Genomic DNA, 26,688 nt, shown 5'->3' with positions numbered 1-26,688 from the left:
AGAAGAATCCAAACAAAAGAGATGGTGGTGTTTCTCAGACCAGGTCTCAACATTACTGGTTCTGCAGGAAATGTAACAAACATCTAAAACTGAACTTTGGAGATGTGGAAAAAGATCCATGGAGAATATATTTGTTGAAAAAATTCGTGTGTTATCAAATTAAATGCAAAAATGATTCCTGGATAATTGTTCGTAAAATCAGACAGTTGTTCAGAAGCTGAACCATCAATTAATAACTTGCACTTTAACCGCTGTGTTGACTAGAAATTAAGTGAAATGAAATGGTGGTCCCTGGATCCAGATTTATTTTTACCTAGTTCTGTATGTGTTCAAATACATGGACAAATGAATACATACTAGGAGAGAACACTCAACAGAGCGTCAGCTTTTCCACCATTCTGGATGGAGATAAGCCACAATGACAGGCGTAATTAGACATGGGTGCGTTAGCATACAAAAGAATTTATTGTCAGCAGTAAAATCTCTACACTGCTCTGCTCAAAACACAGAGGATAGATATTTCTCATCTCATTTAGAAAAAAGAAAGCGCTTACGTCAAAAAACACAATGTGAGAGCTGTATGATGTGATGGAACGGTGAGATAAAACACACAGGGCAGAGGGGAGCATTTTTTGCGATAGAGGAGACTAGATTAGTTTGGGGGAGAGATTTGATTCTGCTAAGGAAGAGAAAGTTGTATTTCTGTTCTGTTGTTTTTCGTGAGATTGCTTGCAAAGACGGAATTGTCTTATTGGCTCACGCTGCTGAGGAATGAAGCTTGAGTTTCTGAGAGCGAATAAGAGATTGCTTATTTATTTATTTGTTTGTTTATTTATTTATTTTAAACTCAGGAATGTAGCACACGTCTATTTTTCTTATTTTTGTTTCTTCATTTCTACCCATCCTTTTCCTCTACAGTCGAAGGAAAATGTCTCTCGTGACACGCCTCCATTTCCATGGCAACCATGGCATTGATTTATCCACGAAAACAGTTAAAAGTGCCTCTTACGCCTCATTGGCCAAGACATTTCCATCATAGCTGAATATAGTCGAACATATTGACACACTGGTTACTTTCCACTCAACATTTTTTTTTCTTTTTACACTGGATATTCAAGGACAGGCCTTGGGTCAGCAGGACTAACATGAGAGAGAATGCATTAAAACTGACTCAAGACCTAAGACACCTATAAAACCAATTGGTTATGCAGCTCACAAACAAACTCCGATCACCACATGACGCCGATGCCAGACATGTCCAGATCCGCTCCTCTATGGCTTGAAGAAAAAGGGAATAAAACGTCCTTTGTATCACGTCCCATTGTCCAGCTGAGGTCCAATCACAACACCGATTGTCATGTTGGATGACTTTGTGCTTTCTTCTAAAAAGGTTGCGAGTAACACTGTTTCTGTTTTGGGGCTCGAGTCGAGGTCGTTTTGCGGAAACATTGCAGCGAACAGATCTGAACCTGAGTTTCTAAAGGACTCAGGGAAGGGCAGACTTTCAGGAATGACTTTCATGCATAAAAAAACGATAGGAAGGAGAGGAAAGGATAGGAAGGAGGGAGGAAGGGAGGGAAGGACTTTAAAAAGAAAGAAGAAATGTCACTAGAGATGTACACCACCATGCAACACTCAAAAACGCTCGGGTTAAGACATTTTTCCACTTTTTCCCCCACCCATTTCACTTTTTTTTCCCTTGTTCCTGCCGTTGGCCTTTTCCATTCTTTGTCCTTTGTCATCCTCATCCAGGGGGAAACAAAAGGCTCGGTTTTACAGACTATCAGGGTCCAAAATAAAAAGATGTTATTTTTTATATTCCTTTGATCTCCTCCCATTGTTGTTGGCCTATAAATCATTTGATAGAGATTCCATGCTAGCAGATAATGACATGAGGTTCTGTTAACCATTCGGTGATTTCCTCAGCCATTGGTAGAACTGCTGTTTGTAGAGGTTGTGCCACTTGACATTTGCCTGGACAATCTCCATGGCTCGAGCAAATGCAGATGCTGCTCCTCCACCACTCGTCTCAATGAAATCCTTCAGCTGGAGATGAGAAGAAAGAAAATAAATAAAGAAGAGTTATTTGAAAGGACTGTTGAGGCAAGTCCATTCATGCCCAGAAACAATATTCTGGTTCCTTTAAGCCGCTGTCCTTAAACTGCTTACCCTCACATCCACAAAAATGTTTAGCCTCAAGGCGCCCATTGTTAAAAATACATAGTACTGGAACCTCTCATCCCTTGTTAAGTGGACAGCCAGTGAGAGAGACAAAAATGTAAAATATAAAAGTCCACCACTAAGCTGGTATTATTTGCGTGGTGGATCATTTCTAGATCGTGGAGCATGGCTGTGTCTGATCCACTCATATCAGTGCAACATACACTAACACACAACCACATTAGTGTCACTGCGGTGCTGAGAATGATCCACCACCCAATTCATACCTACTCTGTGGTGGCACCATGGGGGGTCTTGACCACTGATGAAAATGGTAAAAGGGGGCTAACGATGTATGCGAAGTAACAGCTGGAGTTAGTGCTCCTGCATGGTCTGTGGAACTGAGAGAATGGAAAAAGTGAGTGTGAATGAATAGGGCATTTTAATGATGTGACTGATGCATAGAGAGAATATGGAATCTAGTGTTATTTCAGATAATAATTTTACAGTGTAATGGACCATGTAGCAACCCCTGTTAGGATGTGCCACTGTACCTCCTGGCATTGAGTGGGCTTGGTGCATTATGGCCATCTAATATTTAATTTTACTATAAACAAGTACATGTGGTCAAGCATTTGTTCTGAAATGAACAAAAGGGTTCTTCTTTGCTGCAGCCACAGCTGCTTATCTTTCTGGGACAGATGAACATTTTACTAATTGTTAGAACATGGCTGTGATGATCTGATGGCATACAATAAATACACTTACATAAACAATATTGAGGTTAAGTACTTTGCATTGAATTATTAGTTCTAGATGCGGAACACTCACCAATTCCTCCTTCTAGATTTTGAACATAGTGTGTTTTCCTTAAAACAAGGTTTGTGAATGGCTAGAGTATTTTGTAGTAGAGTGTTGTCCACTCCATCCCTGAGCAGTTTCAAATTCGCTCCTTACTCGCCTGTGTGGGGTGTTTGTAGAGAGTAGAAACGTCTTTTTAACTAATGAGTGCTGTGTATTTTTAGCCTCTATCTCCAGCTCCAGCTTCCTGCTCTAACTGAGCCAAACAGGGGCGCAGTACAAAACCATGCATTTACATGCAAATGACTTACATGTAATTGAGTAGATAACAATGCTGCTTATGGGACTGAGGCTGGGGAGTAGGTTTGAAGTAAACAGAATTATAGAAATGTTGATTTTTTTTTCCCCAAGAAAGAAAGGAAACTTTGCCTCCTTTGCCTTTTCAGTTTCTCAAACCCTCTGCTAACTTCTCCTACCAATTAGTGACAAAGACGTATAAAAGGAAAAAGCAGTGAATAACAACACAGCATCACCTCAGGCTGAGGACGGTATAGAGACAAATGTGTGGCTGCTTTAATTCACAGTTATCATAGTCACTAGAGATAACACAGGTTTGCTTTGATTATCTGAGGTTAGTGTGAATGATGTCTTATTTGTAGCTCAAACAAAGATGATGTGTGTAAAGTGAAGATCCTAAAATTTCAATGAAGTATATGTTTGTGTTTTTATTAGAGGAGATGCGCTAGTCGGGTGGCACGGTGGTGCAGCAGGTAGCTCACAGCTCCAGGGACCTGGAGGTTGTGGGTTCAAGTCCCGCTCTGTGAGGAGGACTGTTGTCTGTGAGGAGTCTGGTGTGACCGCGTGGGTTTCCTCTGGGTTCTCCGGTTTCCTCCCACATTTAAATGTGTCCGTAGGTGTGAATGTGTGAGTGAATGTGTGTGGTGCCCTGTGAAGGACTGGCGCCCCCTCCAGGGTGTATTCCCGCCTTGCGCCCAATGATTCCAGGTAGGCTCTGGACCCACCGTAACCCTGAACTGGATAAGGGTTACATATAATGAATGAATGAATTAAAAATGCGCTACTCGCTATATATATATATATATATATATATATATATGCTTGAAGAATGCCTCCTTTTAATCAGTGAAATAGGCTGCTTTAAGGTTTAACCATTGTGGATGCACAGCTTCCTCATATAAAAAAATAAAAAAATAAATCCAACAAAACAAAGTGGTCTGGAGCATTGAAAAAAGGGGACCTGCATTTTTTCCTGAGGGATGAGGAATACTTGATTATTTTGGGATGAGCTGGTGTGGTATTTGTGATTCTGACTTCATTAATATTGTCAAGACTGAGTGAAGACAGTTACACATTTTCCAGACACTCAAAGAACTTTATGTTCTTTTGGGATTTTAGGGAGTTGCCTCAACCATTAGCAGCATCCGCCTGGAAACTGTAAAAGCAGCCAATCCATGTCAGTACACTCACCACACATCAGCTATTAGATAGAGAGATGTCAAGGGAATGATAAAGCCACTTTATTTTGAGGATGGGCATGATTAAGAGGCCAGAAGTGGTCATAATCGTCGATTGAGTCAGGACACCAAGGCTATTTTGAGAAAATGCCCCAGGATCTTTTTCATCTCATCAGAAGGACAGTGCCTTTTATTCAGTACAGTGTCCCAGACTGTTCAGACTGCCATCATATCTTGTAACAGTCTCAACTTCTATAAAGCCTTCACACTGGAGAAGAAATATCCTTTATAATATTCCAGAAGAAAAGTAGTATGAGAACATTTTTGGATGATTTTGTGACTCACCATGTAACTAATTATATAATAAATATGTAAATAAATTGTTTCAAATGGTATATTAAGGCAAACAGGTCTATGTCAACAGTGAAACTTCAAATAGTTTGAAACATTTGTTGAAAATAATGGCCATTTAGCCATTTCTTATTCTGACATTGGTAGTTCCCAGTAGATACATTCAAACATAGCGCACCATTAATATTAAGCACATGCTTAACGTTGCCTCTGATACCAGTGGAACTCTCAAAGCTATTTTCCCACCTTTCTTTAGCACCGAATGCATAAAGAGGCCATGATGTGCTCTTCTTGCAGTTCATTGTCTATGACAAAATGCTAATGCACTGTTTAAGAAAAATGCCAGTTATGGAAAAGTAAAAGCTGGAGACAGGCATCAGCTTTCTGGGCCCTCAGGGACGAGTGCTGCATATATTTGAATAAATGAATATCCAGCCCGTTTTGGCAAACGGGGGTTAATCGTTTGTGGGTAAGTAAATGACAGAATTATAATAAGTAAACAGAATTTTGGAGTTGCCTCTAATACATGGTCACCTGGGGTTTGGTGTGTTTTTTACAGAAGAAACATTCGTGTCCCCCCCCCCACATAAATCGCTACATATTCAGCACCAAACATAACAGCCCAGACCAGCAATTAATCCAATACATAACAGACTAAAACATAAACACACTTCAGCCCTGGACTGGATCCTGCTCCACTCTAATTGGGTGCATGCTTTCACCACAGGGCTTCTGAGGTGAATGTGTTTAAACTCAACAAACCACCATCTTTTTGATTTTGTTTTTAATCTGAGACTTCATTAAAAGCCTGGCCACTTTGTTCTACAATTCGCCGGCCAATGTTTTCAAAAACGTAGTTCAGTGTTTTCAGAAATGTACTTCATTAGAAACTCCCTTTAATAGATGTACTATACAGGTCAAATCAAGTCAAATGAAACGTATTTGTGTAGCGCTTTTTACAACCGATGTTGTCCCAAAGACATTTCATATAATTCCGGTAAGGACAAAGGTGTTTGGGTACAGAATACAGGTCCATCTGTTGCTGCATGGTTTATTAGCTGAGCATATATTATTTATACTCTCTAATTCTGGGTAATGCAGGATGGCTGTCCTTCTTCCACATCAGACTAGCAAGTGTAGTGTGTACGATCCTATATCAATCCATTCACACGTCTTCTGTAACTGGTAGCTGTTCTGTTTGGGGTCTTTTTTGTCCACGTCCTAAGGGCATCAGTCCATCACACACTCACACCTGTGGACACTTTTGAATAGCCAGTCCACCTATCAAAATATGTTTAGACTGTGGGAGGAAGCCAGATTATCTGGAGGAAACCGATGCAGACATGGGGAGAACACACCACTCACAATAAAACAACTAATAACACCCAACATCTGAATAAAACCAAATAACATAATTCCAGGGAGTGTGATATTCTGTGTGTTAATGTGTTGTTTAACTTTTTCCAAATCTCTCCTCGTGGAGTCGGTATTATTTGAGGTTATCATCCAATACCTAGTTTTACCGATTAATAAATAACGATATTAAATAATGTGTGCTGATGAAATCAAGGAGAATCTGAACAAAACATTGCTCTTCAAACTCACTCACACCTACTACCTACTACTTTATTGAAAAAAATATATATATTTTATTTTTTTATTATTATTATTTTTTGTATTTACTGTTTATATATATATATATATATGTATATATTTGTATGTATGTGTATATTTATCTACAGTCTCTAACTGAACACATTAACGTAAGTCTTTGAAATACACAACTGTAGTTATTAAGAGTCTTGGCTTAATTTGACCAATCTTGTAAACTACAGTTTTCCATGCCAACGTTTTGTATCTTTTTTCAGGCATGTCTCTTCTTCACATGCTCTCTCTCTTTTTCTTGCTCACTCTTCTCTTTGTCTATGTCTCTCTCTTTCTTCCAGCGAGTTCACCTGACTCTCTTACTGTATTCAACTGGTACAGGCTCTGAATATTCTTTAATATCTCTTGCTAAGACAATATAAACAACATGGGACATGCTCCTCAGTATAAGGAGCTTTGAACAAAGCGGGGATGCCCCTGCGTTTCACATCCCATGTGAAATTGCTGGTATTCCCTGATACCTTCAGTAACATGCCGCATTGAAATGTGTTTGGCAGAAAACTGAGATCACTTTCAGCATCACATTTAATGCAATTGATTACACATGTCAATGTTTCATCTTGCTTCATCTTAACGGGAGTTACAGCTGAATATTCAGGGCCTCTTTTGAGCGATTCTCCCTGTAGTAAAGATATTTAAATAATTGAAGCACCTCTACTATTCCAATTTGTTCACTTTTAATCACTCTGGTGTGATCAGTGACTTCTAAGGGTTAACAAACCATTGGGGTATTTTCTGTAGTTGCAGATAAAAAGATATTAGAATGTAATTTCCATAGAAAAAGTCATTCATTCATTCATTCATTGTCTGTAACTGCCTATCCAGTTGAGAACACACACTGGGTGCTGGGCATCACTCTAACTCTAACCTTTACACTAGGCCTCACCCTGCAACGTAAGGGCAGTTTTAGTAGCAGCATGTACAATTCACACAAAAACATGACACTAACACATAGGTCCAATTTGACTAACGTGTGTGATACACGCTTTAGGCCTGATCCCAAACTCATTTGTTATAAGATGCTGCTCCTGCTCCTAAAAGTAATCTGACTCCCTAGGAGTTTTACACAGAGAGTTGTTCTGAGGATATTGTGATTGATCTTTTGACGGCTATTCCATTTCCCTTCAGCTCCAGCCGTCCCGAAGCCATACTGAAGCTGAAAGCTGTTGATAGCATAGCCACATTAGCGTCAGACTCACCTCAGTGAGCTCAGTTTCTGTGTTGAGGAACTCTGTCACCCCGCTGATTAATTTAGAGTTCATAAATAAGGCCTCGCCATACCTGCGGCGAAGAAAGAAAGAAAGAAAGAAGGAAGGAAAGAATGTAAGAGGGGTGGAGCGGGGACAAGAAAAGTCACTCTCAATAATGCTGCGCTGTTTACAAGGCACCAGCAAAAGCCAATAAATATTATTCATTATGCGCTTTATAGCTCCACACACAAACAAGAAAATCAGGATTCAGCAGTTGAGGCTTATGACTGAGAGGAAGCGCATATATATTTCATAAGACACTGAGAAAGAGAGACGGAGTGTTAAAGATTTATATACACACACACACACACACACACACACACACACACACACACACATGCACACATGCACACACACGCACACACACACACAGGTGGAAAGGAAGGAGGACATCCCATGATTTTAGAAAAGCTCACCTGGAGTTTAGCATGTCCCACTTCTCCCGGAAATACCTCCACGCCAGGTGGCGTCCGTGAGGATTACGTCCAACGTGAATGATCACGTCTATCACGTCCTGATCTGGAACCAGGTCAGAACTCAGAGAGAGGTTCAGAAGTCTGGAAAACAGAAAAATAAACAAAGAAATGTAAATATTAGCTGTATCCAATCTACAAACGCTGCTGCTTCTCTGTTGTGTCCAATATGCAAATACAAAAACAGAAACAAACATAAATAATGTACAGCATACATATCCTAATTAGGTACTGCATGTCTTTAGCTTCTTTTCTCTTGGTTTTCCTATGAAATAAATGGGCGCAAAAGATTCAGTGGCAAAAGTTGTGACCAAAAGGTTATAAGAAGATGTGGTGCATATTTCTTAATTCGTTTTATATTAATAGTGCATTACATTTCATATATTATGTCTTATTATATGTGGTATATTTATATAACTGTTCATAAAAGCATGAGTGAAGGACTTTAACAAATGTATATTGTCAATGCTAGGAACTATGCAGCTTTAATGCTGTCGTGTCCAGTATGCACATATAAACAGATGATGCATGCTAAATAATGCATGTTATTTGGACTAGTTACTACATTTGACCTGAATTAGGTACTGTGGCTCTTCTGCTTCTGTTCTCTTGCCTCCGCATGGCCATACTCTTCTATTTTCTGAGCTCAAGAATTGCTCACATGACTTTCAAATCTATGCCTTGGTGTCTGAATGGATGTAGCTTTAGCTTTACACTGTAGTTTTATAATCTTCTGTAACACAAACAAATATTTATCTGCTTAATTGTGTCACATTTTCTGTTTTTACTGTTTAAGACAAAGCTAATGGACATCAGCCAATTAGACAATTAGAAAAAAATGGTGAATGTAACAGAACTAAACCCATCCCTTATAGTAGATCAATATAAAAAGGTCTGGTGAAGAGCGTGTTTAATACAATATTCACACCACCATTCTGTTATAATCTAAATACTACAAAGGCTTTGGGAAACCCAGCCTTCGGCAGATAGTGTTCTCCTCCAAGCGTGTTTGAGCTAGAACAGCATTGTGATACGGGCAGTTTAAAAAGATGTCACATGTCTCAAAGGAGGAAAAAATAATTTAAAAACACTAAACAAACAAAAAAAACCTAAATGTTGATATCTTTCATTTTAGGATATTATTAATCTATATTCATATTCATTTTGTATTCTTGTTGACTGTAAAAGCCTGCATATTTGTAATATCTGTTTACTGAAATAGCCTCCTCTTTATTAGGGCTCAGGTGTGAGAGGTGTCGATTCTATTGTTTACTAAAAATGCAAATACAAAAAGGTGTTTAGAGATTTACACTGGCTCCAGTATTGATTTCTGCATTGGGAACTTGGTGTGTGAACTTTATTGGGGCAATGTTTTCCCATTGCTTTCCTTCTCCGGCAGAACAGTGGAAGGTCAGGTTTTCTTGTTTGTTTGTCAGAATCCCTAATGGTGGCTTTGTAGCACGTCGCAGGAGAATCCATACGTAACCAGACGAATAACAATGGTATTTACTTTCTGCACAGAATGAGCTCGGAACTGAGGAGCCCCAGGAAAAGCCAATTAATTGAGGTCTGTTTTTTTCTGTATTAATAGCGTAATACAGGATCTTTAAAAAAGAATTAACCTGCAGAGACAGACTCAAACATGGACACGTTCTCTTGCGTCAAATTGGTGCAAAATGTCAAGTAGGGATTAAGGAAGGAAATAGGAAATGAGACGCTGCAGAAAAAGACACCGCCATGGTGCACAAGTTTTCAATTTGCAATTACACTGTGGGTAATTGCTTCTCCGTGGTCAAGAGAAACCAAACGCCGCCCTTTCTCATCAGCATGTCGTTTTTTTTTTCTGCTTCTCCTCTCTGTTCTCCATTTGAACTTCGTTTGTCCTCCGGAGAACAGCCAAGAGATTAATGCTAATGTCGTCAAGCTTCAGATCTGTACACACAACTCTGTTTCACCACTGAATTATTGCGGATGAGAAGAATGAGACACATGTTTTAACCCTGCTGGAGCCTCCGAGGCCTTTACCAAAACAAACAGATTTCTTCCTATGTTCAATGTAATTATTTCTGGCTTGTAGCTGATCAAAATAAAAAAAAGAATGTCTAAAGAAAGAGAACATTCAGACCACATTTGTTGCAGATGAGTGGAAGTAGAAGAAAATATATTTTACTGTGACATTAAATTAATTTAAATCTATTGTTGTGTGTATTATATATTTAAATATGGGGTAATGACCAGAGGTGGGTAGAGTAGCCAAAAATTGTACTCAAGTAAATGTATTGTTACTTTAGAATATGACTCAAGTAAAACTAAAAAGTAGTCACCCAATTAATTACTTGAGTAAGAGTAAAAATTACTAAGTGAAAAAACTGCTCAAGTACTGAGTAACTGCTGAGTAACCTCTCTGTTTATTAATCAGGATGTCAAATAATACACCTGAATGCACAAAAATATAAAACAGCAGTGAACACATTCAGAGCCAGAGAATAGTTTAAACAACTAAAACAATAATAAATTAAATATTTAAAAAGTAAAAGAAAAATTAAATTCAGTCACAAAAACAAAAAAAACAAAATAATGGGCTCAATAAATAACTCTTATTTGGTTGCCTGGATAGTTAACATTGATTTTGTGTGTGGCCAGGGGTGCTGTGTCTCTTTGTGTTGCTGCGAAATGCACGCCGTTGTCTTTTCTCTTTTCCACCTGTGTTTGCAGCAGGGATTTTGTGTGCGGTCTTGTGATGACTTGGCTCTGTTTGATTGGTGAAACTGAGTCAAAAGTTGCTAGTGGCTATATTTGATTTGTGAGACACGGTCATGTGACAGTGCCTCTGTTGGAAGACTTGACAAAAAAACAACAACAAAAAAAACAAAAAACAAATGCTGTGTTCATTTTGTATGAGTGCCCGAAAACCTAGTGCAGTATATTCAGTGCACTCAAACAATCCCACAATGCACCGCACAAGTTAGTGTACAACCCATGTACACTAGCTGACACTAGTGGATAGCAGTTACCTATAATGCACGGCATAGTTTGGTAAAATCCTGCATGAGTTAGTGTCCAAAATCATTCACTACCCTCCTGAATACAGTTCCTTATTGTGCACTGACAGATCAATAAAAATAAGTAGCGAGTAGAATGTAGCTCAATGTAACAGAGTAAAAGTACCACTTCTTCTTCACTAATATACTCAAGTAAAAGCAAAAAGTATGCTGCATTAAAACTACTCTTATGAATACAATTTATTCAAAAAGTTACTCAAGTAAATGTAATAAAGTAAATGTAGTGCGTAATGAACTGGTAATGAACATATATTAAAGCTAGCTAATTTATCTTGACCATTTTTGATTAAACAAAAGTTAGTAAAACAAAGACACATTCATATATTTAACACATATGTTGTAGTTTTGCAGTGACTCCTTCAGTAATTAACTGACCTAAATTGATTCCTTTGCACACTCAGTATGCAAAGCAGTAAACGCTGTAGGTAATCTAACATCTAACGCCTTCTGTTATATTCCCAAAGCTCTAAATATTGGGACAGCACAGTTTATCTGCCTAGATACCATGGAGAACAAATCCTGATGTAAACTGCATGGGGGCATTTGCATGGCAAAGAAGACAATAGTAGCTATAAGCTTAGAAGGCGTAAGAATAGAGCATCCATTATTCAGTGCTAATAGTGAGCAGGCGCCTGTGCTAGCTCTGCTGTTTTACCACTGGCGCATTTACACTTTGATTTGCTGTCACTGTCTGAGGTGACACTTGTGTTATATAGCAGAGTCAGGAGAAAGCACAGTGTGAAAATACTGCACTGTGTAGCCATATGTGTTCCACTGCTTTTCTTTGACTAAACGCTAATGCTTGTTTGAGCCAAAGTGTATTATGCAGATGTTTCTTTTAAATCAGCATACAACTCTTAAAAAATAAGAAACAAAACAAAAAACTTTTTTTTTTATTTATGTGTTCATTCATTCATTTATTTATTTAAAAAAGCAATCAGAAATGTTCTACAATAATTTTCTTCATTCTTTGAAATAATTATTATATGAAGCCTATTCTAAGCCTCCATGTAGAGCATAAATTGGTTTGTTCAGGGATTGAAAATCTGTAAAAAAAGGAATCATGTAAATAAAGTGTTACTAAGAATTTTTGTCTGCATACAAAAAAATTGTCAATTGCTCTTTTATAAACACTTGCTTCTTTTGTACATTATCCAAGATAAAATACAGCAATTATTTTGGCTTAATTTGTGCATTTGGTATGCAAAGGCAATTTCTATAACTGTCACATCTCAATTGGGGTCATCCAATGCCTACACATATTCACTGGGTGCAAGGCAGGGACACACCCTGGACAGGACGCCAGTACAACACAGGGAATCACACACTCACCCATACACTTACAGTTGTCAGTGTGACACAGTCAATCCAGCTACCAACCTGTATTTTTGGGTTGTGTCTTCTAACAGACAGTGACCGGAATGGAGTTTAACCAAGGACCCTGAGACTCTGGAGTTTTGTGGCAGACCCTCAGCCCCATTGTGCCACCCGCAGACAGCTTCTCAGCTGAAAAAACAGATTACTCTTTTTGGTCCAGGTCAAAATTAGCCTCTAATAATCCCTGTGTGGTTTCAGGCAGATTTTGGGTTGATTGTGCTTCATGGCTACTTTTGTTTATCATTAAGACATACCCAGAGATCAGCTCTTATTCCTCCAGGTTCAGCTTGTCACAAATAGCCCTGACTTTGGGGATAAAGTAAAAGAGCACTAGTCTTCCTCATTAGTTTCCAAACTGTGCTGAACCTGCATGACAGCGACCCATAAATCTCTGCGGACGCCACCCAGAACTTTCTCCTTGGCTCCTTCGGCTGATTTCTTGTTTGAGAGTTTCTCCACTCGTCTGCTTGTCTGCTGGGATGGTGTTTAACATGCCGGACCAGCAGAAGCCAAGAGTTTGTAGCAAACAAGGCAAGGTGACAAAGCTGGTCTTTTGGGATGCAAGGTGCTTTCCCTGTGCTTTGGGCTGCCATCTGAATTAAACACTTCGCTCCTGGGCAGATAGTAAAGGCTTGTTTATGCTTTCCACTTGAACAAACTTTGCTTCGTTTGCACATCAACTATGATGCAATAGAGCACTTTTGTTCGCTTAATTTGTTCCTTTGGTCTTGTTTTTATAGTCTAGTCACATGGAGGCAGCTTCTTGGTTGAATAAAATGGATGAAACAACTGCCCTCTTTGTTGATTGCATCCAAATTAAACTCTACGTACGTTACACGTCCAAAGGTTAGAAGACATCCTCTATATTAGTGAACTCAGCTAATTTGCACTCATTCAGGACAAAGGCATTCAAATGTCATAGAAACACATGCCATGAAATAGGATGCTGTGGAGCAGCTGTGCATGCAAAAGTCTAAGGTCCTTACTTACTGCAAAATGAAAGATAAAGGTATGTAACAATGTAACTCCAAGTCAGTCACACTTCTGTGAAATCAACCTATTCAGTTTGAAAGCAACACTGATTGTGAATCAATTTCACCTGCTGTTGTGCAAACGGAACAGACAACAGGTAGAAATGAGAGGCAATTAGCACAACAACCCCTATAAAGGAGTGTTTCTGCAGGTGGTGACCATAGACCATTTCTCTGTTCTCATTCCTTTCTGGCTGATGTTTTGGTCACTTTTGAATTTTGTCAGTTCTCTCACCCCTAGAGGCAGCATGAGGTGGTGTCTACAACCCACAGGAGTTGCTCAGGTAGTGCAGCTCGTCCAGGATCAATACGAGCTGTGGCAAGAAGGTTTGCTGTGTCTGTCAGCACAATGTCCAGAGCATGGAGAAGATACCAGAGGACAGGCCAATACACCAGGGGAGGGGGCCATAGGAGGGCAACAAGCCAACAGCAAGACTTCTACCTCCTCCTTTGTGCAAGGAGAAACAGAAGGAGTAGTGCCAGAGCCCTGCAAAATGACCTTCAACAGGCCACTAATATCCATGTTTATGCGCAAACTGTCAGAAACATGACTCCATGAGGGTGGTATGAGTGGGGCTTGTGCTTACAGCCAAACACCGTGCAGGGCGATTAACATTTGCCAGAGAACACCAAGATTGGCAGCTTCGCCATTGGCGCACTGTGCTGCTCAGGGATGAGAGCAGGTTCACACTCAGCACATGTGACAGACGTGACAGAGTCTGGAGAACATTCTGTTGCCTGCAACATCCTCCAGCATGATGATTTGGCAGTGGGTCAGTAATGGTGTTGGGAGGCATTCCTTTCGAGGGCCATGTGCTAGCCAGAGGTACCCTGAAATGCCATTAGGTACCAGGATGAGATCCTCAGACCCATTGTGAGAGCATATGCTGGTGTAGTGGACCTTGGTTTCCTTCTGATGCATGACAGTGCCAGGCCTCATGTAGCTGAAGTGTGTCAGCAGTTCCTGCATGATGAAGGCATGGATGCTATGGACTGACCTGCCCCTTCCCCAGACCTGAATCCAATCAAACACACCTGGGACATCATGACTTGCTCCATCCACCAGCACCACATTGTACCAAGACATCCCTCAGGATCCCTCAGGAGAACATCCGCCTCCTCATCAGGAGCATGCTCAGGCGTCGTAGGGAGGTCATACAGCACATGGAGGCCACACACACTACTGAGCCTCATTTTAACGTGTCTAGAGGAATTTCCACTGAAGCTGGATCAGCTTGTAATTTTATTTTCCACTTTTACTTTGAGTATGATTCCAAATACAGACCTCTGTGTGATAATAATTTTGATTTACATTGATCATCTTAAGGCTTTATGTTATTTTGTTCTTAACGCATTCCACTAAACCTTCTGGAGAAGAGAGTGTAATGTAATTTCAAGATACGTAACTGGACATTAACACATAAGAGCCCATATTTCACCATAAAGTCAAAGCCAGAGATATATTCATTCATTCATTCATTCATTCATTATCTGTGTGCGCTTATCCAGTTCAGGGTCGCGGTCCAGAGCCTACCTGGAATCATTGGGCGCAAGGCAGGAATACACCCTGGAGGGGGCGCCAGTCCTTCACAGGGCAGAGATATATACAGTACCAGTCAAAAGTTTGGACACATCTCATTAGTCATTGTTGGAATAGGTCTATTCACTGTATAGAACTGTGTACCAGGCCCTACCTCTGCACAACCCAAGTTATGGTCTCAGACACATTAAGAAGGCATGCAGTTCTACAAATTAACTCTTGACGAGGCCACAGCTCTTCACTGAAAAACATTCCAGATGACGACCTCATGAAGCTGACTGACAGAACACAGAGTGTGTGCAAAGCTGTCATCAAAGCAAAAGGTGGAAGAATCGAAAGTATAAAATATATTCTATTTTGTCTAACACTTTTTTGTTTACTACATAATTCCATGTGTTCCTTCATAGTTTTAATGTCTTTCATGTTCATTTACAATGTAGAAAATAATGAGAATATAGAGAATGTGTCCAAAATTTTGACCGGTGCTGTACATTCACAATATGTGGAAGATGACCCAAAACAAAGGAAACCCTCCCTGAGTGGGAATGTCCAAACATTTGAATGGTACTGTAGAACAGACTAAACAAACATGGAATAAATTTATTTTTTTCACATTTCTTACCAATGTAACAAACATCACAACAATGATGTAACTCGTATTTCAACATTTTGGAATGTTGAAAAGGATGGAACACACATTTTAGAAACAAAATCACACTTTTAACAATAAGCATTTTTATGGTCTCTATGTACTCACCAAGCACACTGTCATTCTGTAAATAAGGTCACCCACATTCATGTCATGTGACTGCATCTAGGATGTTCAGTAAATGTCACATAGGGACATCATGATTTAAAGTGAAGGATAAAACTGTGTCACTGTGGGCTCTTTGGAGCTACGACCACTGCTGTACCATTAGTATCTGACCTCACTAATGCCCTTGTGGCCATCAATGCTCACAGCCATGTTCCAGCTTTCCCATAAGAGTAGAACCTGTAACTGCAGCAGTACATACAGCTGCACTAACAAACAGCTTTGTTCTGAGCCAGGGGCATCACAACCAACATTCAGTAAAAAACATGGGGATACGGTTAAACATGGGGATACGGGACTGTGATGCCAAGAACATAGAGCTCTCACCTGAGCTGGAGTTTGGAATTCAGAGGGATGTTTTTAATGCGAAAGACTGAGTCACAGCTCTCTGCCTATAGCTCACAGACACACACCTACACACACACACGCACATCCAATCTGGAGCTGGAGTCTTATATTCAGCCTGTGGTTGAATCAAATTCAAGCACAGCTTAAATCAATGAAATACTGTCTCCAGGCCATTTCCAAGATCAGCAGGAAGCTCCGGAACAGGATCAGCCAGGAAACGATCAGAATGTCCTCCATTCAGAGCATCTGTAATGTCTTCCAGGCGTTTTCTGAAGATTCATATTCCGTGTGCTCGTGATATAAAACCTAATCTGACTCCTCCAAAGTCAACAGAAACTCCAGAAACTCTTTGCTGCAAAGTGTTAGTTTGTGTTGTGCTTGAATGAGTGGCTCAAACAGAGCAGTGCTGCAGGAGTTTTGTCACTATCCACTCAGTTAGACACACTAAACTCAATGGTCCATTCTGTAGATGTAAAGTCAGGGGCAGTAGCTCCTTCACCAGTTGACACAGGGCACTGCTGGCTGGATATTTTTGGCTGGATAACTTCAGCAGCACTGCTGTGTCTGATCCGCTCATACCAGCACAACACACACCAACACACCACCACCACAACGTCAATGACATTTTAGTGCTGAGAACGGTCCACCACTCAAACAATACCTGCCCTGTGGGGGTCTTGACTATTGAAGAGTGGGAGAAATGGAGATAAGAAAGTATGCAGAGAAACAGGTGGACTACCGTCTGTAATTGTAGAACTACAAAGTGCTCCTGTATGGTCAGTGGAGCTGATAAAAGGGACAATGAGTGAAGAGACACAGTCCCTAATCCAGTGATCATGCTCAGCTGTGATTATGGATCTAAATTTTATACCTCTTGGTAACTTTGGTTGCATCAAACATGAGTTCCTGACCTCTTTAAATAGTATCAAGACTGCCATCAAATCCTCACAGCAATGTTTTGACAACAGTCTCTTCTCAGAATTGTAAAAGTATTGCTGCTAGAATCAGCAACCAGGTCTTTTAGCCCCGATTTCTGAAGAACTGTCAGACAGTGGTCTGTGTAGGGTATTTTAAGCCATGTTTCTTAGGTCTATGTCCCTACATGCTTATAGCCACTGTTGTCATAGAAAGCCTTAGTGAAATGCCTTCAGAATCTCAGGATCGCTCAGCAGAGCTCCATAGCTGTTAAATCTCTCCACAGGGAGCACACAGCTGTTGTTTTCCTGCTGCTTTTGCTGATACACTTTGTGCTAAAGGCTTCTCGCCGCGTGGTGCTTTTTTGCTGCGGTCTCTAATGCCATGCTCTGATGCTAAGACTAACGCCAACCCCACGCCCCCCAACATAGTGCTACTGGTTCCAATTAGCACATGCATGAGGCTAATAGATTTCCAGAGCCTATACCTCCTGTTTCCTTCCAGCTCTGTCTGACACTTCAGAAAAACACAGTGTCACTTTACAGCTCCTGCTTATTTTTCTCCACCTTTTATCATTCAATTAGCACAGGGCTGTATGCTAAATAAAAAAAAATGTTGCTTTATGATTGTGAAAAGTCCCACCTCTGTGTATGTTACCTAGCTGTGTTTACATATATGATTAAATGCAACATTTCTTTTCTGAGCATTTTTCTGAGATATAATTACATCTCAGAAATATTATCTGAGGTACAATTTAAGAGATATAATTGGTGTATTAATTGGGAATTATTCTCCTCTTTGCCACAACTTCTGCTTTTCTGGGAAGGCTTTACACTAGAGGTTGGGCCATTGCTGTGAGGATTTGATGTCAAACAGTTACATACACATTAGTGAAGTCAGCTGCAGGTGTTGGATGATTAGTTCTGGGCAATATATTGGTGGACGATTGTCTGGTTTCATGGTGTTGCATGATGATGACAAAAAATGACCATTATACTCTGTTAGCCACATTTGCATTTTCTTCTTGAAAACTGTTAGCAAAGTGAGACTTCTCAAATTTCTTCGCTAACCGAAACCATGTGACATATTCATACACAAATCATACTCAAGCTTCAGTAATTGTCTTATTTCACTTGTGTTTTGTTTTAGCGACTGCAGACACAAACCACATATTTTGGTTTCATTCTTTTCCCCCGGCTACAGGGTAAATAATTTGATCCCACTGTCCTTGAGCTCTGGAAGTGGAACAGATTCTTGTAGGATGATGTTTCATCGCGAGTGTCTGCCTAAATTAATTCTATGATTTGGTATATAGTTTAATAAAGCAGTTCTCCTCTGAAAATGTGAGTGACAAGTGAGGGATGTGTCCACGCCGCAGTGAAGCATAGGCAGAATCCCAAATGTCTTTCTATATCCTCCATAGAGCACAGCGTCTGTCCTAAAATAACGGTATCTGCACTCTTTATTTTTAGTCAGTTACAAGATTCATGTTTCCAAGTAGAATTAGGGTTTAACTACTTTCTGGGTGCAGTGTTATTCGCTTTTTTTTTTTTTTTAATCTGTGATGTGCACTATGTAGTGGGGGTGCTACTTGGGACGTGACCTGCGCTGCTCTATTGACTGACAAAGACAAACAGAGCTCTGTTTACAAAGGTGACGTGGATAAATGAGTCAAGGATTCATATATATATTTTCATTTTAACATATAAATGAGGACAGAAACCACAATACAATTTAGACATCATGGTTTTAGGGTTGTGTGAGTAATGAGTAGGTCCCCAGCATGGCGATGGGTATAAACTGTGATGTTAACCACAACCCAAGGATTGGATACCCATCTTACTGACTCTTCACATTGGGAATAATGACCCAGGTCCCTGTGCAGCTGGCTGCAGAGCATCTATAAAGAACACACAAACTCTGTGTGTGCGCAGAGTGGGTGTGCCTTTAAACAGCTGATACAATTACTAATTATAAGGTGTGACTAAAAATGTTTGAATTATAGCATAGTCATATTTCCCACTGCTTGTCCACATGCAAAAATGTATGCTTCATACATCACAATTTCATGTAGTGAAAGGCCTCCTGTTAAACAATTATGTCCACCATAGGAGACCTCATACAGGGGAATTGCAACTTAAAAACACCATGTAAAAAAGGTAATAAACAACATAAACAGTAAAGCGCAGACACTGTTAGAGCTCTAAAGGGAGGCCGCAGCTGCTGTTCTCTCACTGCTTTGCTGTTAGACTTCACATTAAAAAGGCCTTAGCCATTTGCCACATTCTGGCTGGAGACAGTAAAAACAAGATGCTGAAACGAGATGGTATCAATTTAAAAGCAGCAAACGCTCATAAAGGTCCGTAAGTGTCCAAAACACAATATCAACAAATAACAACAATAGCTTCTCACACTTCAACACTTCACTCCAAAAGCTCATAGCACACCTCACACTGCCAAAATGCAGTTTGGACAGATTCTGTACGTTGTGCGGTTCAAGCTGTACTGATTTGAGAAACCTGGAGAGGAAAATGTACAAGTAGTAAGAAGTATGAGGAATAACAATATAGTGCTTTTTAAGTCCAATTAAAAAGTGCTTTGTCTAAAAACTTCCCATGTTCCATTAAAGGTTCCAAGCTTCAGAAAAGTAATTAACAGTGAAAATGCACCTAAAAATGTCTGAATTAATTGAAAACCACCTAGAAACGTCCCAAATTCCTGGAAAATTGTGCCCAAGAATTTCCTGAATTCCTGAAAAGCTTCTTGGTTCTTGAAAAGCTTCCTCCAGTGGTAATGCACCAGTGTGGGAGGGTTGGTTACAGCTTGTGTGGCTGGGTTCCTCTCTCTGAGTGGGTTACAGAACAGTCTGCAGAAGAGCCAACACAAATGGAGATGTCCCGCCCACAGCGTGTCCTTGGAGGCTGTAATAATGTGTGGGCTCTGGGATCTGCTCACTGGACGATAATCCTTTACCCCCTTCATCCAGCTATTGAATTCTGAGAGGATTTAGGGCACCACGGAGACTTGCAGGCAAAGTGCCTATAGGCTGCTGGCTTTTTCTTTAGTCTTTAGTTCCCGACTGGTGAAAGACAGGACATAAAATACTGAAGAAATTCCCTGTTCTATGTATCTTTTCATCATTTTTGAAAAGAATTTTTTCACTTATTTTCCCGGTGACATTGCTCTTCCTTAAGCAAATAGATTCATTTATATCTAATCTAAAGCATGAATCACTGCTACTTAGAGGCTGTTTTAACAGGAAATAGATAAATGAAGCACCCTCTCTGACTTTTGCACAGTAAAGTTAGCTGTACTGTTTGTATGCAACTTGTTTGTGAAGTTCATTCATTCGTTCATCTTCTGTAACCCATTCACCCTGTTAAGGGTCACAGTAAGTCCAAAGCCTACCAGGAATCACTGGGTGCGACAAGGCACCAGTCCCTCACAGGGCACCATACAGTCACACCCGTGGATTATTTCACACACTCACCCATTCACTCACAAACTCACACCTGTGGATTACTTCACACATTTACCCAGTCACTCACACACTCACACCTGTGGATTACTTCACATATTTACCCAGTCACTCACACACTCACACCTGTGGATTACTTCACACATTTACCCAGTCACTCACACACTAACAACTATGGATTATTTCACACACTAACACCTGTGGATTACTTCACATATTTACCCAGTCACTCACACACTCACACCCGAAGATTATTTCACACACTTACCCAGTCACTCACACACTAACACCTATGGATTATTTCACACACTCACACCTGTGGATTACTTCACATATTTACCCAGTCACTCACATACTCACACCTGTAGATTATTTCACACACTTACCCAGTCACACACACTAACACCTATGGATTATTTCACACACTCACCCAGTCACTCACACACTAACACCTGTAGATTATTTCACACACTCACCCAGTCACTCACACACTAACACCTATGGATTATTTCACACACTCACCCAGTCACTCACACACTCACACCTGTAGATTATTTCACACACTTACCCAGTCACTCACACACTAACACCTATGGATTATTTCACACACTCACCCAGTCACTCACACACTCACACCTGTAGATTATTTCACACACTTACCCAGTCACTCACACACTAACACCTATGGATTATTTCACACACTCACCCAGTCACTCACACACTCACACCTGTAGATTATTTCACACACTTACCCAGTCACTCACACACTAACACCTATGGATTATTTCACACACTCACACCTGTGGATTACTTCACATATTTACCCAGTCACTCACATACTCACACCTGTAGATTATTTCACACACTTACCCAGTCACACACACTAACACCTATGGATTATTTCACACACTCACCAAGTCACTCACACACTCACACCTGTAGATTATTTCACACACTTACCCAGTCACTCACACCTGTAGATTATTTCACACACTCACCCAGTCACTCACACTTATGGATTATTTCACGCACTCACCCAGTCACTCACACACTCACACCTATGGATTATTTCACACACTCACCAAGTCACTCACACACTCACACCTGTAGATTATTTCACACACTCACCCAGTCACTCACACACTCACACCTATGGATTATTTCACTCACTTACCCAGTCACTCACACACTCACACCTGTAAATTATTTCACACACTCACCCAGTCACTCACACACTCACACCTGTAGATTATTTCACACACTCACCCAGTCACTCACACACTCACACCTGTGGATTACTTCACACACTCACCCAGTCACTCACACACTCACACCTGTAGATTACTTCACACATTTACCCAGTCACTCACACACTAACACCTATGGATTATTTCACACACTCACCCAGTCACTCACACACTCACACCTGTAGATTATTTCACACACTTACCCAGTCACTCACACACTCACACCTGTAGATTATTTCACACACTTACCCAGTCACTCACACACTAACACCTATGGATTATTTCACACACTCACCAAGTCACTCACACACTCACACCTGTAGATTATTTCACACACTTACCCAGTCACTCACACACTCACACCTATGGATTATTTCACACACTCACCAAGTCACTCACACACTCACACCTGTAGATTATTTCACACACTTACCCAGTCACTCACACACTCACACCTGTAGATTATTTCACACACTTACCCAGTCACTCACACACTCACACCTATGGATTATTTCACACACTTACCCAGTCACTCACACCTGTAGATTATTTCACACACTCACCCAGTCACTCACACACTCACACCTGTAGATTATTTCACACACTCACCCAGTCACTCACACACTCACACCTATGGATTATTTCACTCACTTACCCAGTCACTCACACACTCACACCTGTAAATTATTTCACACACTCACCCAGTCACTCACACACTCACACCTGTAGATTATTTCACACACTCACCCAGTCACTCACACACTCACACCTGTGGATTACTTCACACACTCACCCAGTCACTCACACACTCACACCTGTAGATTACTTCACACATTTACCCAGTCACTCACACACTAACACCTATGGATTATTTCACACACTCACCCAGTCACTCACACACTCACACCTGTAGATTATTTCACACACTTACCCAGTCACTCACACACTCACACCTGTAGATTATTTCACACACTTACCCAGTCACTCACACACTCACACATGTAGATTATTTCACACACTTACCCAGTCACTCACACACTCACACCTATGGATTATTTCACACACTCACCAAGTCACTCACACACTCACACATGTAGATTATTTCACACACTTACCCAGTCACTCACACACTCACACCTATGGATTATTTCACACACTCACCAAGTCACTCACACACTCACACCTGTAGATTATTTCACACACTTACCCAGTCACTCACACCTGTAGATTATTTCACACACTCACCCAGTCACTCACACACTCACACCTGTAGATTATTTCACACACTCACCCAGTCACTTACACACTCACACCTGTGGATTACTTCACACACTCACCCAGTCACTCACACACTCACACCTGTAGATTACTTCACACATTTACCCAGTCACTCACCCACTCACACCTGTAGATTGTTTCACACACTCACCCAGTCACTCACACACTCACACCTATGGATTACTTCACACACTCACCCAGTCACTCACACACTAACACCTGTGGATTACTTCACACATTTACCCAGTCACTCACACACTCACACCTGTAGATTATTTCACACACTCACCCAGTCACTCACACACTCACACTTATGGATTATTTCACGCACTCACCCAGTCACTCACACACTCACACCTATGGATTATTTCACACACTCACCAAGTCACTCACACACTCACACCTGTAGATTATTTCACACACTCACCCAGTCACTCACACACTCACACCTATGGATTATTTCACTCACTTACCCAGTCACTCACACACTCACACCTGTAAATTATTTCACACACTCACCCAGTCACTCACACACTCACACCTGTAGATTATTTCACACACTCACCCAGTCACTCACACACTCACACCTGTGGATTACTTCACACACTCACCCAGTCACTCACACACTCACACCTGTAGATTACTTCACACATTTACCCAGTCACTCACACACTAACACCTATGGATTATTTCACACACTTACCCAGTCACTCACACACTCACACCTGTAGATTATTTCACACACTTACCCAGTCACTCACACACTAACACCTATGGATTATTTCACACACTCACCAAGTCACTCACACACTCACACCTGTAGATTATTTCACACACTTACTCAGTCACTCACACACTCACACCTGTAGATTATTTCACACACTTACCCAGTCACTCACACACTCACACCTATGGATTATTTCACACACTTACCCAGTCACTCACACCTGTAGATTATTTCACACACTCACCCAGTCACTCACACACTCACACCTGTAGATTATTTCACACACTCACCCAGTCACTCACACACTCACACCTGTGGATTACTTCACACACTCACACCTGTGGATTACTTCACACACTCACCCAGTCACTCACACACTCACACCTGTAGATTACTTCACACATTTACCCAGTCACTCACCCACTCACACCTGTAGATTGTTTCACACACTCACCCAGTCACTCACACACTCACACCTATGGATTACTTCACACACTCACCCAGTCACTCACACACTAACACCTGTGGATTACTTCACACATTTACCCAGTCACTCACACACTCACACCTGTAGATTGTTTCACACACTCACCCAGTCACTCACACACTCACACCTGTGGATCACTTCACACACTCACCCAGTCACTCACACACTCACACCTGTGGATCACTTCACACACTTACCCAGTCACTCACACACTCACACGTGTGGATTACTTCACACACTTACCCAGTTACTCACACACTCACACCTGTATATTATTTCACACTCTTACCCAGTCACTCACACCTGTGGATTATTTCACACACTCACCCAGTCACTTACCACTGACACCTCACACAGCTAATTTACCTACAAACATCTGTTTCTGGCCTTTAGAGGAAAGCAGAGCACCTGGAGGAAGCCCACACAGACACATGGAGAACACACCAAACCACTCTAAAACAGTGACTCACGGCTAGGATCAAACCCAGGACCCTGAGACCCTGGAGCTGTGTGGTAGGGACCCTCTCATCCTCTTTGTTTGTGCCATGTTTCATTTTCAAGTTCCCAAACATGAGATTCTATGTAACTCCCTCCACAAAAGTTTTACTGTGAAACAAACATTGTGTTAAAGGCCTAAACAGCTTCAGAGCACTGTGTGATCAGTCCCTGCTCCTCCCGGGCCTCGTCTCTCTTTCTCTCGTTGTCTCGGGCAAAATCACAGCTATTGACGTCTGCCACAAAGCAAACGTCTGATCAAAGCGTCTGTGGCTTCAGATCGCTTCCTAATCGAGAGGCTTGGTTATTTTTACAAGAATGCGTGAGTGTGATCAAGCTGGGATACAGACTTGAGCATCGGCAGGAGGCTGAAAGTGTCCAGACGGATAACACACACGCACAGACACACACACACACACACACACACACACACACACACACACACACACACACACACACACACACACAGACATCATCTTGTCTTTCTTTGCTATACTGGAGTCTTTGCAAAAAAAAACATCTTCTGTCGAAATCAAGGAAACAATATCAAGAGAAAATGCAGAATAGCAGCTGCTGACAAACTCCTGAGGCCCTGAGCCACGAGGATCTGCTGTGTCTGATACAATACAGTTCTGTTACAATTAGAGATCAGTTGTAAACCAGTGGAGATCCAGTGTGGTGCAGCTGAACTTTCATCCAAGAAGAGGACAATTGGACACATTCTCTCGGGGAGGAGAGAGGGCCTGACTCACTCACTCTGTCTCTTTCTGTCTCTCTCACTCTCTCTCTGCTGGCCAACCACAGCTCTCTGTTAGTGCTGAAATATAAATTCAACAGAATTCACTAAAACTGGGATCCCTTTTTAAACAAAAACACAGTTCTCTCATTCACAAACCTCCGGGATTCTCTCTGTTGCTTTTGCTGTGGTAAGGTTTGATGTTTTATGAATTGTGAATCCTAAAGTTTCCAGATCTAAGTGGCCTGTTGTGTTAACTCTTTACCTGTTGAGCAGGAAGCTGTTATCACTGCAGGTCAGAGCCTCCAGGAGAACTTTCTTCTCTGAGATGGCTGTAGAGGAGTGGAACTTCATCCAGATAAACTCCCACACGTCCTCGTCCATCAGGGACACGCCCGTGCAGTACACAATGTCCCGAACATTAGGAGGGATCCTGTAGAGACCAGGAATAAAACAGATTTAGCATTTAAAATAATCTTTGAGGGTGAATGTTTCATTTAAACTAAGGAAAAGAGTTGTATAATGAGTCAGATGATGTCTGAGATTTGATTTTGACACGAACATGAATATCAGGAAAAGACAAATATATATTAGGTGTACAATAATTTTTTTAAAGCATTTTTGTGTAACGTGTACTCGTGATTCAAATTTCAAACATTCCCCCAGTTGTGTTGGCCATTAATCCTGCCCCACATAGAAGCAGAAACTCAAATGGTGTTGATAGACAGTTTCTGTACCGGTCAGAGACTTCAATAACACTATCCTTTCCCCATGTACTGTATATAGAACTTTCAGGAGGGTATTTAACTGATGAGTTTGCCTCTCTCCTGTGCGAAGTATTGCTTAGCCTCTGTGTAGCCTCACTCGTGTTTCAAATCCCTTCTTCCTGGCATTGTTTAGTCTTTTGGTTTTTGGAATTTCTCATATTTGGTTTCTTTACTGTTTTGTGACCTCTGTCTGTCTACTGTTATGGATCTA

General features: G+C 40.9%; 1 protein-coding gene across 1 annotated transcript in view; it reads right to left on the bottom strand.

Moving 5' to 3' along the window:
• Positions 1 to 423: 423 nt before the first annotated feature.
• The window catches only part of LOC136694709 (thyrotropin-releasing hormone-degrading ectoenzyme-like), a 268,426-nt gene continuing 242,161 nt past the window's right edge, over positions 424 to 26,688 (bottom strand). The window contains exons 17-20 of the mRNA XM_066668480.1: positions 25,976 to 26,143; positions 8,119 to 8,259; positions 7,652 to 7,733; positions 424 to 2,046 (exon numbers count right to left, since the gene is read on the bottom strand). Of these exons, the coding sequence (XP_066524577.1) occupies positions 1,903 to 2,046; positions 7,652 to 7,733; positions 8,119 to 8,259; positions 25,976 to 26,143 (535 nt within the window). The 3' untranslated portion in view covers positions 424 to 1,902. The remainder of the gene's footprint in view (positions 2,047 to 7,651; positions 7,734 to 8,118; positions 8,260 to 25,975; positions 26,144 to 26,688) is intronic.

This window comes from Hoplias malabaricus, chromosome 4, assembly GCF_029633855.1.
Source record: "Hoplias malabaricus isolate fHopMal1 chromosome 4, fHopMal1.hap1, whole genome shotgun sequence".
Taxonomy (NCBI): Eukaryota; Metazoa; Chordata; class Actinopteri; order Characiformes; family Erythrinidae; genus Hoplias; species Hoplias malabaricus.
This window is presented reverse-complemented; position numbering and strand designations above follow the sequence as displayed.